This window comes from Mustela lutreola, chromosome 7, assembly GCF_030435805.1.
Source record: "Mustela lutreola isolate mMusLut2 chromosome 7, mMusLut2.pri, whole genome shotgun sequence".
Classification (NCBI taxonomy): Eukaryota; Metazoa; Chordata; class Mammalia; order Carnivora; family Mustelidae; genus Mustela; species Mustela lutreola.
In genome coordinates this window covers 122,688,515-122,706,726 of record NC_081296.1, presented here as the reverse complement: position 1 = coordinate 122,706,726, position 18,212 = coordinate 122,688,515, and the positions used below count along the sequence as shown (strand labels likewise).

Here is an 18,212-nt window from a genome sequence, read left to right as displayed (position 1 = left end):
TGGGCTGAGCTCATGCCTTGGGCTCCTGGCTCTAGGGGAAGGAGAATGAGGCCCTAACTCCCCTGGAATATCAGGGAGGAGCTGGTGCATTTTCGAAGCTTTTGTTCGTCCTCAAGTCGCTAGCAGGTTAGAGAGCCCATGAGCCGTCATAGAGAGACCCAGATTTCCCGTCACAGCTCCACTACTGGGACACCAGCTGCGGGGCTTTGAGGAAACTTCTCTGGACCTCCGTTTGCTCACGGTGAAATGGGGCTTGGTGAATCCAAGCCCTCGGGTATGCTGAGTCAGCTGGTCATGGGACAAAGCTAATCGTGTGCCTCTCTCCCTGCCTCCGTGTTCACACTGGTAGCTTGAAATGGGCCACTGTGGCAATAGTTAAACTGTAGGAATTGGCAAACCCTGCAATCAGAGCTTATTCTCTCCCTTCAGAGAGCCGGTGGTGGGCATTTCCCAGCACCACTGCCTAAGACTCACAGCAGCTCCCTAGTCTCCTTGATCATGGCCCCGACCCGGGGCACAACTGAGTGGATGCCAGCAGGAACACACATGTGGCTCGGTTCAGTCTGCTGTCAGTGTCTAACATCCCAAGCCCTGAGCTGGGGACTGGGAAGGGCAGAGCCTCAGACAGGTTCAGAGGCTCGCACCAGCTTACCCAGCCTCCATCCCTGCCCTCAGGGAGCTCACAGTCCAAGGAAAAGGGCTCTGAACTAGTCAAGGTGTTTGGGAGCTAGAGCAGGAAGTGTCCAGTTGTGCCTGAAGATGTGGAAGAGGGCAAAGAGACGTGTGTAAGGGAGAGCTCAGGAGGGTGTCCCGGGCAGAGGGAACTGGGTGTGCAAAGGCACAAGGATTGAAAATGCCTTTGGAGTTCAGGGAGCCGCCCATGATTCAGCGCAGAGGAATGTGATGTGAGAAGGTGATGAAGGCAGAATGTCATTCTGAGTTGGAAGTTGGAAAGTAGAGCGTAGAATAAGCACCAGTAGCTGGGGCAGCCCAGGAGGGCTCCGTGGAGGAGGTGGAACTTGAAGGAGGAATGCTAAAGTAGCAGGAACATGGAATCCTGTGTAAGAAAAAGTTGCCTTCAAGTCCTGGTTCACCGCATCCTAGCCGCGTGACCTCAGGCAAGTAGCTTACCTTCCCCGCAGCTCACTTCCCCTCCTCCGTAAAGTGGGCACAATTGAATCTAATCCACCTCACAAAGTTGTTTTAGGAATTCACTGGTGCAATGTTTATAAAATATGCTTGGCATTTTTAGAGTGTCCCGCAAATGTTGGTGCTGGGTGGGAGACAGGAGGTTGAGGCCTGTGGAAGGCAAGGAGAAGCCACGTGACTGTGGCCAGTCCCAAGGGCCTGGAATGCAGGTGACCCATTCTGAAGCCATCAGCTAGATGATGTGGCTAGAAGAGAGTAGAGTCAGTCGTGTTGGAAAGGTGTTTATGGGTCTAACTGTGGAAGGCCTTGAACGTCAGGCAAAGGGATCTAGACTTGATTCTCTAAGCAGTGGGGAACCATTGATGGTTCTTGAGAAATACGGAGCACCCCAGAGTCAGGGGCTACTTCCAGGCCTTGCATCCTGGGATTGGGGGCAGGAGCCTCCTTGACAGAAATGGGAACGTTCCCAGCAAGGGCTGGTTTCTAGGACATGATGAAACACTTGGCTCGGGCCAGGTGTGGGGAGGACTCAAAGGTCTCTGGAGAGGCCCGCCGGAGCCCGGAACCCAGCTTCCCGCTCACCTCTGCTGTGCCCCTCGCTGTGTGCTGCAGGGACAGAGGGGATGCTCACGGGTAGTTGGAGGGGCAGTCAGGGGATCAGGGGAACCCAGTAACAGGGTGGCTGAACAGAATGGGCTGTGAACCAAGGATGTGCGCCCCAAAGCCCTTCCTGATCGTTGGCCAGGATTCTCGGGAAGAGCACAGGGAGAAGAAGGAAAAACTTTGCATCCCTGCAGGGCACAGAGCCACAGTCCAGAAGGCCTCTGAGTCCCAAGCCAGAGCTGGACCCTCCTTCTTGCTGAACGTCATTACCCCCTCAAGCAGAGCTTCTCGCCCTTGGCACTGTAGACCTCTGGGGCCCAGTACGTCTTTAGGATGCAGGGCTCTCCTGGGTATCATAGGCTGCTCGGCAGCATCCCTGGCCTTGGGGCCTGGAGCACCCCCGTTCTAATGTGACCCCCAAACAGCGACTCTGGACATGACCCAGTGACTCCCGAAGGGAAACTTGGGCTGATGGTGAACTGCTGCCTGTAAGCACAGGAGCTCACCTGATCATACTCCCTGGTGAGTTATTAACACGACAGCAAGCAGAAATTGGCGTTCTAGAAGCCTGGTGAAATTCCATCAGCTCTCTGCCAGCGAGGGAGTTAGAGGTGAATCCCGAAAGGCACAGGACTGTGACCCCTCAGTTCCCATCTCATAACTCAGACCAGAGAAGACTCTCCTGTGGGCCAGGATTCTAATAATTAAATTATCAATATGAAAAACAACTTCCGGCACAAAATCTTGCTCCAGGAACCTTTAAGTTGTGTCTCAGGCTTATAAAGGTTTAGGGTGAAGCTTTCTTTCTCCAAAATAGATTCTTTTGGTGCAGGGAGGGGACAGGAACCTTGCAACAAATAACCAAGAGAGCCTCCAAACACAGAGCTGGAAGGGGGAGGAATAGATTTTTTTAGCAGGCATTTTCCAGGGAGCATGTGGGAGCCCTCTGGGTACATTTTCGTAAAGAATTCTCACCAAAATCCCATAGCATGTTGTGTGATCTGTGTCACATCATGCATGACTAGAGATCGGGTTCAGAGAGGTATAGAGGTTAGCCCGGGGTCACACAGCTGAGGCTCATGGTCTGGGTCTGACTGTATGTGTTACCAACCACTCCAGCCTGTTTATTTCACGGATGGAAAAACTGAGGCCACTTGAGAAAGCAGAACAGAGATGTCAGTAACAGCTCACTTTTCTGTAGCACTTTTCAGGTCTGGGACACATTTGTATTTTCTCATCTTTTTTTCTTGAAAACCCTGGAAGGCCATCAGGGCTGGTGTTGCTGGCCCCATTTTGCAGATGTAGGAACAGAGTGTGGCCAGGAAGCTGGCCACAAGGCACAGGGTTCTCTGGAAAAGCAAGCAAGGACAAGTTGTGAGCCGAAGGGGCACCCCTTGGACAGACATTATCGGGCACGCCAGGGCTGTCCGGGGGTCTTGGAGGACGTGGGAGGAGAGGCTGGCCTGGTGTGTACTGTAGAGGTGTTACATGGGGATCCCACCAGAGCAGTGCTCGATCGCACCCCTCAGGGGTGCCGCAGCACCACAAGAGGGTGCCCCAGTGCCCTAAGATTGCCCCAGCTCCCTAAGAGGGTGCTGTCTGCACGGACTCAGGCAGCGGAAGAGAGGGGCTGCTGAATTCAACACAGAGTTCTCCTTTCAAAACCTCTTTCACACTGTTTCTCTTACTCCCATCTTTCTGGTCCCCAACAGAATCCAGAAAAATCAGATCTTATTACCTGGCGAGGTAGCACCCAAGGAATAGAGTGGTTAGTAAGAGGGCTTAAGTGAGTGAATGAATGAATGAACTTAAAAGAATGATCAGGTGGGCCTTGGCCGAGCTGTTCTGGGGCCATTCACTGGGGGCACTTTCCACTGGGGTGTGTAGCTCGAGTTCTGGAAATGTTAGGACACAGCCCAGACTGCTGATCTCAGCAAAACGGGGTTGATTACCCTCTCGGGTACCTGTGTCTGGTGTGACTCCGCTCCTCTCGTGGCCATTCCTCATCCTCAGGGACGGGAGGAGAGCAGACAGGACGAGTGATGAAATTCTAACTCCTTTCCCAGAAGCGCTCATCCCGAGCCACATCTTGAGGCAACACAGTGAAAATCTAGAAGTCAACCTAAGCCCCTGTGTGGGCCAAAGGAACTTACCAATCGTGTCCCCCTTGTGAAGCTACATGGAAAATGTTTGTTAGCCCCAAGCCTTAGAGAGATGTCTTTGGGCCCCCGAGAAATTGGTGTGTTTTCTTCTCATGGTCAATGAGAAGCAGGTAACTGATTGTGCTTTCCCCTTCACTTTGGCCACCAGGAAGCTCAACCCAAATTTGAGGCACTAAACGTGCACTTGCATGGGTCCTTGCTCATTCACATCTCTGTTTTTCCTGTGGCTTACAGTTCTTCTGGTAATTTCAAGTTCTCCTGACATTTACATTTTTATTCAGATTTTACTGTTTGATCCTATGTTTGCCGACAGTCGCCCAACTCCTTTGTAAAACGTGTCAAGTAGGAATACATCTTTGACAGAACTTTAATTGCTTGGCATGTATTTGGACCGATTATTAATCTCACCCAAGACAGAAAGGGCAGCAGCCATGGTATGGATCTTTCTATAGTTCTCCTGTCACCTCCAGCTGAGTCTGGGGGCTCTGTATGGCCATTCCCCACTGTGCAAAGCTGCTCAGCCAAGCTTTCCTTCTCCCCAGTGTACTCAGAGGTATGCCAAGATGCCCACTGAGGGACTCCAGCAGATTCTGTCCTTGTAGAAATTCTTCCCCTCCGTGGCCAGCCTTTGACTTTGCATTGCCAAACAGTCAGTCTCCAGAGCCAGCCCAGAACCACGGTGGGAAGGCATCCCTCAGGCCCACCATCCTTCCCTCCTCTCTTCTCCAAGGCATCTGTTACCGTCAGATGCTCTGAGCCATGTGACCGTTTTCTACAAAAGCAGAAGTGATGGGTTATTCCTTTTCCTTTTTTTTTTTTTTAAGATTTTATTCATTTATTTGAGAGAAAGAGAGAGAGAGAGAGCACGAGCAGGGGGCGGGGAGACGGAGAAGCAGGCTCCCCACTGAGCCCGACACAGGGCTCTATCTAAGGACCCCAGGATCGTGACCTGAGCAGAAGGCAGATGCTTAACTGACCGAGCCACCCAGGTGCCCTGTGTTGGGTTATTCCTTTCAGAGGTATTTACATTTTAAAAGAACGCCCTCTGGAAAGGGCCCTACTGAACCCAGTGGAGTGAAGGCTGAATGGCAGAATTTCCAACCACGTAGTACTGGTGAAGGGAGGGCTTTCTGTTTAGCAGTTGGAAGGGGAGATGTGCGGTGAAAAGGGACAAGGAAACCTTTCAGAATACATCATTACTAGAGAGACAGCTGTTTCTGGGTGGCTCCCAGAATAAGTGTGATATGGTGAATAAGTGTGATATGAACTTGACTGTTGAATAAGCAGCAAGGAGAGGAAGGGACGCCTGGCTGGCTCTGTCGCTGGAGCGTGCGATGCTTGATCTCAGGGTGGTAAGTTCGAGCCCCACATTGGGTGTTGAGATTACTTAAAAATAAAATCTTTAAAAATGAAAAAATTAAGCAGCAAAGGGCATTGAGGGGAAAGAGCTGGGCAAGGGGGAGGGGCTGGCTCCTGCCCACTCCAGGGGAGGGTGTCTCTCTCGGTTCCTTCTTCCTAAACCTGGACCGTGTCTCGGACCTCCCTGAGACGGCTGATCCCAGGTCGCCCCTGTCCTGAGTCCTGAGAAAGCAGCAAGGTTCCTCTTCCAGGGGTAACCGTCACTGCCCCAGTAAACCACTGCTCTTCCTCCGGCCAGGGAACAGCTCACACCGAGACCGTCATGCTCACCACCTTCTGCGTCCTTTCTCCTCCCAGGGAAGCCCTACGGGGCAGACGACTTCTTGCCCGTGCTCATGTACGTGCTGGCCCGCAGCAACCTCACGGAGATGCTCCTCAACGTGGAGTACATGATGGAGCTCATGGACCCCGCCCTGCAGCTGGGGGAGGGTGAGTCACCAGCCCTGGTCAGGCCCTGGGCCACCGGGCTGGCCACCGAGCCTGACGCATACCACCGGCCTCAGCCAAGGCCAGGGTGCCCTACACAGCCCAATAAACCCTTCTCAGATGCCAGATTCCACAGAGCCGTGGGGAAAAGACACGGGCCCCATGTAGGTGCTGTTCTTGGGGGGGGGGGGTCACAGACAAGCAGAGGAGCTGGGTCTGTCAAGAGATCTGTCACCACTTCTTGACAAATGTTGGAATGATGGGAAGCCCAGAGAGTATGGGAGCCCCTTGCCCAGGCTGTGCAGTCAGGGAAGGCTTCCAGGAGGAGGTGATACCTGAGCTGAGCATTGAAGGGTGGATAGGAGCTAGACAGTTAAAGTGGGAAAGGCATTCTTCACAGAGGGAAAGGGAACAGCACAAAAGGTAAGCCTGAAGCAGTGGGTAGACCCATGGAAGGAGTCTGAGCAGGAAATAATGATCAGTTCTTAGACAGGGGTGGCCCTGGGAGCTGTCGGCCCCTTGCTCCTTCAGCCCTGGCCAGGCCCCCCTGTCCGTGAGAGAAGCTTAATGCTATGGACAAGGAGCCCTGCACTCCCCAGTCGGATGATGGCAGAGTGGTTTGCTCCACCCCACGCTCAGTTTCCCTTCCCCTTTCGCCCTTCCCACCACTTCCCCCCACCCACTTAGCCTTGGCCACTCCTCCACCGGGAATCCCTGAGGTATGGCCCACCCAGACCTCAGCTCTGAGGAAGCCCCGAGATGTCCTGTGAGATGTCCGCCCCAAAGGGCAGAGTGAAACTCTCAGGGCCTGAGTGTCCCCTTTGGGCCCTGTGGTTCTTGAGATAAGCTGGTCTTCTTTGCATCTTGTTTGCAGTTTTAGAGTGATAGTGTGAAGAGTGTGGTTCTGTGAGTTCTTAGAAACTCAGGGGAGCGTGGAAAGCCTTGAAACTGGCTGTCACGTAGAACTTGGACGAGGGCTCTGGGACTTCTGGAACTATGTATTTCTCCTCGTTAGTTAAAAATTGTCTGCAGCCGGAACAACTTGTCTTCCAGAGAATGTAGGATTTCAGCAGAAACCAGGCTTCTTTCAGTAGGGCTGATCTGTTGCCCAGGGTATCCATCCATCCATCCCTACACACCCATCACCCACCACCCATCTCTCTCCATCCATGCACCCACCCACCCACGCGCCCACATAGCTACTCACCCATCTGTCCGTCCACCCACCCATTCATCCATCCATTCAGCACCTCCTCGGTGAGTCCCTACTGTGTGCCAGGCTCTTGGGCTCCGGTGCAAGACGGGGCAGTCAAGGCTCATAGTCTCGTGAGAATGAATGGATGCTTCATTCTGAACCCCACACTTTGGAGCCTCTACGTCAGGCCTTCATGAGACTTCCTCCTTGATTTATCTGGCCCTGAGCATGCACAGGAAAGCACCACAAGGCTGAAGGGGTGGGCAGAGACCTCCAGACAACACTGATCTGTCTTTCACGAAGGGGAACAAATAGAAGGGAACGGGAGGTAGGGAGGGTCAGGGGGCTGTGAGCAGAATTGGCTTCCTGCCCCAAACCTGGAGTACCCCGGTTCTTAGGACTAGCCCTTGAGTAGTATAGCAGTCCGTCCAGAGCTCTCAGCGGGAATATTAGCTGCTATCTTCTGGCTACCTAATTACATAGAACCTCTAAAGGGTAAAACTTCTACGTGTCAAAAATTACCATAATAGAATAAGATACTAACAGTAAACTAGGGGAAAGTGTTCTACAAACTAGCACACCAAAAATTAATAGCCTTAATATGTAAAAGGCTCTTACAAATCAATAAGAAAAGCACTTAGACTCAGCAGTTACCTGGGAAAAGGCCGTATACTCATTCATTCAACAGATATTGACTGAGCTTCTAATTTACACCAGGTGACAACAGGTCTTACGAAATTTTATTCCAGTTGGTGGAGGGAGGATGTCAGACTTCAAATATTTAAATTAAACAAATAAACCAAAGAAAACATTTCTCATCTGACGCATCTGATGGATATGGAGAAGAAATGAAGGAGGCTAGTGGGATAGCGCAGTGGGGCAGGATATGGCTCAGATGACCACGGAAGGCCCAGAGCAGAGAGCAGAGAGCACTTTTTATTTCCCGATTTTCAATTTTTCCACAGTGGGCACTGCTGCTGGTCTCCCTGTGAAGAAATCACTAACAAATCCTGTTAAAGGACTGGCCCCAAGCCCCATAGATTGTTGTAGGTTCTCAGAGACAATGTCCCCAAAAGTCCTTTGAGGGATGGAGTGAGACTATGGAGCTCTGCCATGCTCCAAGCTGGCTCATTCTCCAGCGGTGGTCAGCCACGCCCTGGCCACAGTGACTCCTACTCCATCCTCAGCCTGAGTCCTTGTGGCCAGATGGGGCTGCAGGCCAACTACAGTGCTGAGCAGGGACAGGGCAGGGACATCCTTGGCCCAACAACCCTTTCCTTATGGACTTGGACTTCCCACCACCATACTGCCATGGCCTCTCGGGATCTTCTGTTCCGAAGCCCACACAGGGTTTGGGTGAGAAAGCCAAGATCCTTAAGGCAGGAGTGCTGGTCTAGCTGGATTATGTTGAGCGTTTTTGAGACAAGCCAAGTTCAAGTAAACAAGGAAAAGTTTTAGCTCACAGTTTCTGACCCAAGTCTGCCTGAATACACTACAGCCTCTTTCAAACTGAAGGAGTCTGTCTCTGGCCCCACGGGAAGATTTCTAAGGACCCCAGGAGGTGTTTACTAGGAGTAAAGATGCAGGTGGGCTGTGTCTTTTTTTTTTTTTTTTTTAAGATTTTATTTATTTATTTGACAGACAGAGATCACAAGTAGGCAGAGAGGCAGGCAGAGAGAGAGAGGAGGAAGCAGGCTCCCTGCTGAGCAGAGAGCCCCATGCTGAACTCCATCCCAGGACCCTGGGGTCATGACCTGAGCCGAAGGCAGTAGCTTTAACCCAAGGCACTGCCTGTGGCTCCTCCCAGCAGCCCTGTACCGCCCCCAAGTGGCGACAGACCCTGCCCGTGGCAGCTGAGGTCCCCAGGACACACTTGTCACGCAGCACAAACCAGGTGGCCTCCCTGCACCTCTCTCTGTTCCTGCCTTGAGAGCCAAAGTGGGAAGTCACAGCACCCAGGACAGGCCCTGGCTTACAGGTGTTGGCCGCCTGGTAGTGAGATGGTGTGGGGGTCTCCAGCTGGGGCAGGGGCTTCAACCCGTCAAGTCTGACAGCTGGCAGGCTTCCATCTAGAAGTATCTGGGCAGAGGGACAGAGACCAGCCAGGGCTGGAGGGCAGTGTCCCCAGCTTTGCCTTCTGTCCTAGCTGGCGGGTGGCACACAGGTGCTCCATCCCCAAAGCCCCTGAGGCTCCAGTAAGAAGAAGAGGCTGCCTAGAGGGGAAGAGGAGACAGAGCGCTTGCCCTTGGTCCTCTGAGGAGATCAGAGATGCCTGGAGCAAAGGCTGGCCCTTACTTCCCTGTAAGAGGAGATCACAGGTGGATAAAAAGAGAGTTTTGCAGGCTGGATTTCCATCCCGGTTTTGCCTCTGATTGGCTGAAGACCTTGGACATGTCACTTCTCTGGCATGGGAAAGTGCACATGCCGGGGTAGATTTGGGGTTTTCAAACTCTGGGCACCCCAGCATTCTCCATTCAGTGAAAGGCTTGCCAGTCTGATTCTGTGCCCTCCGAGACCCGTGTGCTTTCAGCTCGTTCTGGGTGCTGCTAATTTGGTAAAAGACCAGTGATTGGGTCCTAATTTCTTTGCAGCAGACTTATCAGGCATGGGAGATCAGGGACTTCCTATAACAAGTAGAAGTGGTCTGAATGCTGGGCGGATGGGACCCAGGCTCCCGTCTAGCCTCTCTCTGCAGCTCCCACTGCTCTAGGCACTCAAGGTCAAATGGGAGACCCGGGTAGCTCTGGGCACCTGGCTGGAGCCTGCTCAAAATCCAGACCTGTCCTAGAAGCACCCTCCTGGACATCTTTGCCCACGTTCCCTCTGCACTCTGGCTGACGGCTGGCCATGCTTTACAAATATCTTAATAGGGGTCCTGAGTTTTCTCCATCCAAGGACAACACTCCCCTAAGGGAACAACCAGCTCCCAAAATCATGGTGGGGGGGTCGCCTGCCACCTAGTGGTCCTGGTGGGTACTGCAGGGCATGGCCCCAAGTCAAAGGGAAGCTGGCCACAAGAGGGTGAGATTCCCACCCTGCCGCGCCCTGCCCCCCTCATCTTTCTGCCTTAGGTCCCCTAACCACCTGCGTTATTGACACCTTAAAGCCGTGCACTTGATAGTATTCATCTCACTTACTTTTCACAGCATCCTGGGAAAAGTAAATGAGGAAACAGGCATAGAGAGGACAGTAACTCGCCAGAGATCCCACGCCTGGGAGGCACGTCAGTGAGAGAGGGATGCTGGGGACAGCCAGGTCTGGCGGCCCCAGGGAAGGGTTTGGGCATAATTGGCTTTAAGCTAGACTGGAAAGGGAGACACATGAGTGGTTTTGTGGCTGGCTCTTCTCTGATAAGGGATACCAACCCCGGTTCTAGGTTAGCTTTGACATGAACATCACACCTTCCCCAGCCAGGCTGTGAACTTTTTTCCCATACTGGTGTGGAATTTGTAGTCATCCAATGTAACAGGAATGCTTGGGGCTGCGGATAACTCACGATGTAACTAATAATGGTTTAAAAGTCGGGGAGGGGGCACCTGAGTGGCTCAGTGGGTTAGGCCTCTGCCTTCGGCTCGGGTCGTGGTCTCGGGGTCTCGGGATCGAGCCCTGCTCGGCAGGGAGCCTGCTTCCCTCTCTCTATCTACCTGCATCTCTGTCTACTTGTGATCTCTGTCAAATAAATAAATAAAATCTTAAATAATAAATAATAAAAGTCAGGGAGGGGGACACCTGGGTGGCTCAGGCAGTTAGGCATCTGCCTTCAGCTCAGGTCATGATCTCGGGGTCCTGGGATGGAGTCTCACATCGGGCTCCCAACTCAGCAGGAAGTCTGCTTCTCCCTCTCCCTGTGTGATCTTTCTCACTCTCATTCTGTCTCTAATAAATAAATAAATTTTTTTTTAAAAAAGAAAAGAAATCATAGGAGAAGCAATTGATGATGATGACAGCTTTTAGTCCTGTCATCAGGAAATCCGGGACGCACCTCTTTCCATTGTTCTTTAGGATGTGAGTCTTTGTGCCTGTCACCTCCGATCTGCAGACAGCACTGTGCCCCCGGCTCACCTCTGTGTTCCAGGCAGGAGGAAGGAGGACAGGCAAAACCCAAGACCATAGCAACCCTTTCAAAAGACTTTCCTCGAAGGTCCTCCCACCACCAAGGATTTCCACTTACGTCTAAGTAACCAGAATGGGGTCCCCTGCCCTCTACTCCGAGCTGCAAGAGAGTCTGGGAAGTGAGCATTTTTAGTTAATTGTTCCTTCCCTCCCAAAAGTTGAGTTCAGTTTTTCAGAAAATAAGAAAAGATGGGATTTGCTTTAGTCACTACGAGAATCAGCCTCATGTCAGAAATCCATGTCCTGGGGGTGCCTGGGGGGCTCAGTCGGTTAAGCGTCCAACTCCTGATTTCAGCTCAGGTCACAATCTCAGGGTTGTAAGATCAAACTCCTCGTCCAGCTCTGTGCTCAATGCGGAGTCTACTTACCCCTCTCCTTCCCACTCTGTCCCCCCCCCACTCTCTGGCAAATAAACAAATAAATAAAAAACCAAGAGGAGAAATTCTTGTCTCAGCCCCTAAAGGGCTTGGGAGGGAGCCCTGGGAAGTGGTCAGGAGGCCCGTGGAAGAGCCACATGACCTTGACCAAGCCACCCTCTATCTCTCTAAAGTGACAGGGCTCAGCAAGGTCCGTGGTTTGCAAACCTTTTTACTCAAACCCCTAGCAAGCTAAAAAAAAGTGAAATTCTAAGCATCTATGTAAATGATTGTCTTTTATCTTAAAACCTCATGTAAATTTTGCTGACTGAAGTATCTCAACTCTTAAATTACCTTTGGAAACACTTGTGAATTAACTTGAGAAGTGAAAAGGAACAGAGAAATGAAGAATTTGAATTTCTTACTTCCCTTAAATCTTTAAAAATCGTGTGTAAAAGTCTAACCATAACTAAAATTTTTCGACATCTCTTGAAAAGTATTTTTTAGACGAGGACATATATGTGTGTGTCTGTCTAGACACACACACCCAGACATACACACCCACACATCACTTTATGGTGAGAAGTCTCCCAGCCACCCCTTTCCCCAACCCAAAAGACATCCACGATTATCAGTTTGTCGTGTGTCCTTTAAACTTTAAAACATTCCAGGGGCGCCTGGGTGGCTCAGTGGGTTAAAGCCTCTGCCTTCAGCTCAGGTCATGATCTCAGGGTCCTGGAATCGAGCCCCGCATCCCATTGGGCTCTCTGTTCAGCAGGGAGCCTGCTTCCTCCTCTGTCTCTGCCTACTTCTCTGCCTACTTGTGATCTCTGTCTGTCAAATAGATAAATAAAATCTTTAAAAAAAAAAACTTTTTTTAAACATTTCAAAACTCATTTAAAAAATAAGTTCTGGGGACGCCTGGGTGGCTCAGTTGGTTAAGCAGCTGCCTTCGGCTCAGGTCATGATCCCAGCGTCCTGGGATCGAGTCCCACATCGGGCTCCTTGCTCAGCGGGGAGCCTGCTTCTCCCTCTGCCTCTGCCTGCCATTCTGTCTGCCTGTGCTCGCTCTCTCCCCTTCTCTCTCTATCTGATAAATAAATAAAATCTTTAAAAAAAAAAAATAAGTTCTGTCCTGAAGGGGAGCCAAAGACCATCTTTGGTGGGGGGGCGGTGCTGGACCTCAGGAAGCTTGTGCACGCAGGGGCACAGGTGACCTAGGAGTAGGCGTGCCTAGGCAGCGGTGGTGGGTGGAGCTTGGAGGAAGACAGTGGTGGTGGGTGGAGCCTGAAGAGGCTAGCGAGGTGGTCCCAGCTCAGCTTCCCTGCCCTGTCTCCGCAGGGTCCTACTACCTGACCACCACTTACGGGGCCCTGGAGCACATCAAGAACTACGACAAGATCACGGTGACCCGGCAGCTGAGCTTGGAGGTGCAAGACTCCATCCACCGCTGGGAGCGCCGGCGCACGCTCAACAAGGCCCGAGCCTCGCGCTCCTCCGTGCAGGTGATGCGTGGGACGCGTGGGCTGGCAGGGGGGCAGGGGACGGCGGGCAGTGTGGCAGACACCAGTCCCATGGCCCCCTAGCTCAACAAGCCTGACACCGTCTGGATGCGGGGGCAGAGTTTTAGAAGAGTATCACAGCACCATCGGTGTTTGAGTTGAGCAGACAAGACCTGAAGGGGGGATGGAGAGGGAATGAGAATTTTATCCACATTCCTTAGTGCCCGCCATGCCCGGAGATATGGACCTAGTCTTGCCAGTTCCCCGTTGGGGAGCCCATGGGCAGACCTGCAGCCTTTCCTCTTTTGTCCCTGGACAAATGCAGCAGCTGCCAGGGTCCCCTGCCCGGGTCCCCTGCCCTTAGCCTGTCTCTCCAATCCAGCCACCATTCTGCCCAGCTCTCCCTAGACACACTCAGTATTCAAGCCGTGCATAGCCAGGACTGTCATCTTCCCCCACACCCCTACACGGTATTCAGTTACCCAATCCCCCATTCCCTGAATGAGCTGAACTCAAGTCCCTGGTGCTCAGCCTCTGCCAACACTCGTCAGTTTCCCTTCCTCCATTGGCTTGGAACCACCCCCCCCCATCTGTCCTCCCCTCCTGCGGCCCAGGTTAGAGGCTTTCCTCTGTGCTTCTTGTGTCTGCTTCCCCCCCGCAGATAGCACATATCACACTGTTTCGCGACGTATCACACTATATCACGACTGTTTAAGTTTGAAGCTGTTTCTCTGGAAGGGAGGGCCCATGGCTCACATGTCACACCCAGGGCCTGGGACAGAATGGGATTGGGCTGTGTGCAGAATGGACAGAGTTAAAACATCGAGCCAGGCAGCAAGCCATAGCTGTAAATAGCTCTGCAGTCTCACTCCCTTGGCACCCAGAACACACTGGACCTGAACCCCACCCATGGCTTTCAGGATGGCCTCTCTATAACAGGCAAAACCCAGGTCTGGGAGGCAAACAGCTGAAGTTCTGCACCTACCTCTGTACTAACTTGCTGTGTGACCCTGAGCCATCTCTGCCCCTCTCTCAAACTCAGTTTTACCATCAGCACAGGTGGACTGGGGACCAGATGAGCTCTGCCTCCCCAATACTTGTTCTAGGCTACCGAGATGAGGTCTCCCCTCCTCTAATCAGTGGTGTCTTGATAATGTTAATAACTGGTTGTCTGGGGAGAAAAAAAGAAGCTCGATCCCTTGTCAATTTCCATGGTGGAAATAACTCGCACTCCGGCCAATTTCAAGCTACGAACATGGCATCAGTGAACTTGAGATTAGGAAGAGATAGACCCGATTGGCTTTCTCGGGCTGGTTAGGAGCAGCCCCCAGCCCACCACCACTCCCCATCCTCTCCTGAGACGCACATCTCTCCACTGTGACAACACGAGCACTCTTGATCCAAGCCTGACCACCGGACTCCTTACTTCTTGCTTCTACTTTGTATGTTCCCAATGCTAAGCCAAACAGAGCATCAGTGCCCGTCACTGAGGAGGTCAAACTTATGAGAGAGGCCTGGGATGGGGGACGAAGAACCCCCTCAGTGCGATCTCTGGGGTCTGGGGAGGACACCACTCTGTAGCTATAATTATAATCACTCTGAAGTGGTGATTGTGGCCATCCTCATGCTCAACATGGCCCCAGACAGCTGTGCTGTTACCAGCCTTCCACAAGGGGGCAGCCCCGCGCACACGGCCTCCCACCTGCCTTCAAGGTGCGACAAGGACTTCAAAGGCACTGCGTTACTCTGTCGGCTTCCTCACAGCCAAGGTGTAAGGACTCGCATTATCCCAGTTTACAGTTGAGGAAGTGGAGGCTCAGGGAGTTCAGGATCACACAGGGGGAGCAGATTAAAGCCAGGCAAGAACTCGATGGCCCCACCTTCTGCCATACGGCCCTCCCTCTGGAGCTGGTGGAGGAAGGTGGAGATGCTGTTTAGGTTTGCGCTAGTGTTCCCAGACCCAACCCCGCAGGCATCGCCTCACCCCTGCCCGCCTAGGTCCTGCAGTTCCCCTCTCCATCCACCCTAAACCCTCCTTCAGGCCCAGCGCCCCTTCCCCTTTCTCTAAGCCCCTCGCCCCTCCTCCTTGGAGCCCCCACTGCCATCCCCAAGCTTCTCCAGCCTCCAGGGCCAAACTGGTTCCGTCAGCCTTAGCACCGTGGGCTGCTGGGCCTGGGGTCTGCACATTCGATTTTACTTATGTAGCCTCAGTGCCTCAGCTCTGGGCCTGGGGTCGGGACGCGAGATTGGGGAACGTGGGGAGGAATTGTTGAGGAAGTGGGTGACGGATGAATAATGACGGCGAGGCCGCCGGCTGGCCACCAGGGGAGGTCTCGCTCCTCATGGCTGAGACACATCCCTGCAGACTCACCCGGCCAGGTCCAAGCGTCTAGAGGCGAGGCTCAGAGACAGAAGGACGGGGGCCGTGGGTCACACAGCGGGGTCAGCCGCAGCGTCCCCGACTGCCAACCCCACGACCGCTCCCCCAGTCCTCCTCTGTGCATAGAGAAGAGCCGGGGCTCACGGCAATGGACTTGTCCAAGGCCACTCGGCTCCAGCACCCTGTGCCAGCTCCCCAGGGTCGGGTGCGGGAGAGACGCACGCCTGGGGTCCCTGGGCCCCGCGGCTGACGCCAGCCCCCTCCGCCCCGCCCCGCAGGACTTCATCTGCGTGTCGTACCTGGAGCCCGATCGACAGTCACGGACGCTGGCGTCGCGGGCTGACACGCCGGCCGAGGCACTGTGCGCGCAGTGCGCCGAGAAGTTCGAGGTGCTGCAGCCGCAGGACCACCGGCTCTTCGTGCTGGTGGACGGGCGCTGCTTCCAGCTGGCGGACGAGGCGCTGCCGCACCGCATCAAGGGCTACCTGCTGCGGAGCGAGCCCAAGCGTGACTTCCACTTCGTGTACCGGCCCCTCGACGGCGGCGGTGGCGGCCCGCCCTGCCTTGTGGTGCGGGAGCCCAACTTCCTGTGAGGCCCGGCGTCCCCGGCCCCTGGGGGGCAGCGTGTAAAGACTGGCCGGCGGGAAAGGGGGCAAACCTGGCTCCCCTGCCCCCCACCCCACCCCGCCAGCACTCGCCTCCGGGGGGGGGGGGGGGGGGAGGGCTCCTCCATCTGAACACACACTCCCAGGGGGGATGGGATGGATGGGATGCCCAGGTGTCACGCTTGCTTGCAGCATACTGAGTGTGCCTAGACCAACACGGCTGAAGAGTTGAGCCTATGAAGCATGAAGGCCGAGTGTTTCATGAAGAAGAGACAGAGCACGGAGAGGCCAAGTTCTTCCTTAGACAGGAAATGAGACTCAGAGAGGGGAGGGACTCTCCCGCCAGCCGCAGCAAACAGAGCCGCGCCTGACCCTGTCCCTTCTGTTGCTCCCCCGTGCCCCCCACTCGGTGGTTCCCTGGGAGGGCGTACTTTCCCCCAGGACTGCCCTTCGGAGGGGCGGCCTGGCCGCAGCTGCCCAGCGTGCCCCCTGGGGTGGAGCTGGCCTGTTTGGGACCCTCCCAGCATCTCAGGAGCATCTCTCAGGGTTGTGTGTTGAGACAAGCCTCCCGTCCAGACACTGGAGACTGTCCTCAGCTGCCAGTGCCCATAGCTGCCCACCCCCGCTCCCTCCGCCATTTCTGAGCCCCTCCCGCTCCAGGACCACCCAGCGAAGCCAGCTTGGCACCTGCAGGGACAAGCCCAGCTTCAGCCACCAGGGAACACTGATGGGGCCCTCTCTTGGTGGACACACCCCCCCCGGGGCTGTGGCGGTGGGGCAAGGGATGCTGTGTGTGGGGAGAATTTAATAAATGCCCTTTAAAAAAATGTCCTTTCTTTTCCTCAAGAGGTTAGATCTCTGCTCATCTAGCCAGAAGCCCCCATGAATGCCTAACTCCTTTCCAAGGTGGGGCTCAAAAGGCCTCCTCCCCGCTTCTGCTGAGGGCCTTTTTTTTTTTTTTTTTAAAGATTTTATTTATTTGCCAGGGAGAGAGAGTGAGAGAGTACACGCAAGCAGGCAGAGAGGCAGGCAGAGGCAGCCAGAGAAGCAGGCTCCCCACCAAGCAAGGAGCCTGATGTGGGACTCGATCCCAGGACTCTGGGATCATGACCTGATCAGAAGGCAGCCACTTAACCACCTGAGCCACCCAGGCATCCCTGAGGGCCCTGTCTTGACAGAATCTGTATGTACTTTTAGCTCCTTTACTCACAGCCCAGGCTCCTGTCTGCCCCTCGGCCTGTCTGCACCACCCTTGGTTCCCATCATCCCCACCTCTGTGTCCTTTCAAGAATGCTCTCACACCTTCCTGCTTCTGCTGCTTATCCCAGGAATACCATTCCCTGTAGTCCTTGCGCAGTCGGACTCCTAGTCATCCTTCAGAGCCCATCTCCTCCAGGGAGCCTTCTCTGACCTCCTGAGTTGGCCAGACAGTCCTTGGACACATTCCCACAGTGCCCTGAGCTCATCTCACAAGAGACCTCTCATCAAATTGCAGTTGTCGGTTGATGCTTCTGCCTTGTCCTCCAGATTCGGATCGTTCATGTCTGTGTTCTCAGCATTGATTAAACACGTGTGTGTGTCGAGTGCCTGTTAAGTGTCAGCACTCTTACAGGCCCTGGGAAACAGCAGAGAACAAAACAGGTTCAGATGGAGCCCCAATGAATGGCAAGGAGCAGGGCACCCAGGCGGCTGGACTTTCAGGAATGAAACCCCTGGGCGTCAACCAGCTCCCTCAGCCAGTCAACAAACAGTTGTCGGACTCTGGCTCCGGGCCAGCCCTGTGTGAGTGGGAGGGCTGGCTTCAGGGCGCAGCCAGCTAGAAGGACTTCTGAGGCTGGGGCTTAGGATAGGTGAGCAAATACCTAGAAACTGAGGGTAGCCAGCCATGATCCCAGGTTGCCCTTCCCTCCGCCACTCCCCCCCCCGCCCCCCAGCGATGCCACACTGTCCCCTTCCTGGGCTACCAGGGCTCCCCACAGCCCTGCGCTGAGCTTGCTCTGCAGTCTGGTACCCCCAGCTATAAGGGCAGTGCCTACTGCCTCCCACGAGGCCAGAGATGGATGGGGGAAGTCAGAGGGGGCCTTTTGTCCCAGTGGAGCCCCCAGATTAGGGCAGGTTTGGGATCCAGATGATGGATCGGGCCCCGGGCCAGCCGTGGGGTTCCATGTCCAGCTCCCAGGAAGCAGGCAGAAAAAGCCAGGGGGCTGAACTGAGGAGCCACTGTAAGATCAGCCCGTGTGCGTATGTGTGTGTGCCTGTGCGTGTGCGTCCGGCCTACCATCCTCAGGCCAACACAGGGATG

General features: G+C 54.1%; 1 protein-coding gene across 2 annotated transcripts in view; it reads left to right on the top strand.

The window, feature by feature from the left end:
* Nucleotides 1–16,839, top strand: part of RIN3 (Ras and Rab interactor 3) — a 116,625-nt gene extending 99,786 nt beyond the window's left edge. The window contains exons 8-10 of one of the 2 annotated variants that reach the window (XM_059182461.1): nt 5,631–5,762; nt 12,765–12,928; nt 15,584–16,798. In XM_059182461.1, coding sequence (XP_059038444.1) covers nt 5,631–5,762; nt 12,765–12,928; nt 15,584–15,898 — 611 coding nt within the window. In that variant the 3' untranslated portion in view covers nt 15,899–16,798. Of the gene's footprint in view, nt 1–5,630; nt 5,763–12,764; nt 12,929–15,583 lie in introns of both variants that reach the window. The other variant, XM_059182462.1, reaches the window with a different exon arrangement.
* Nucleotides 16,840–18,212: the final 1,373 nt, after the last annotated feature.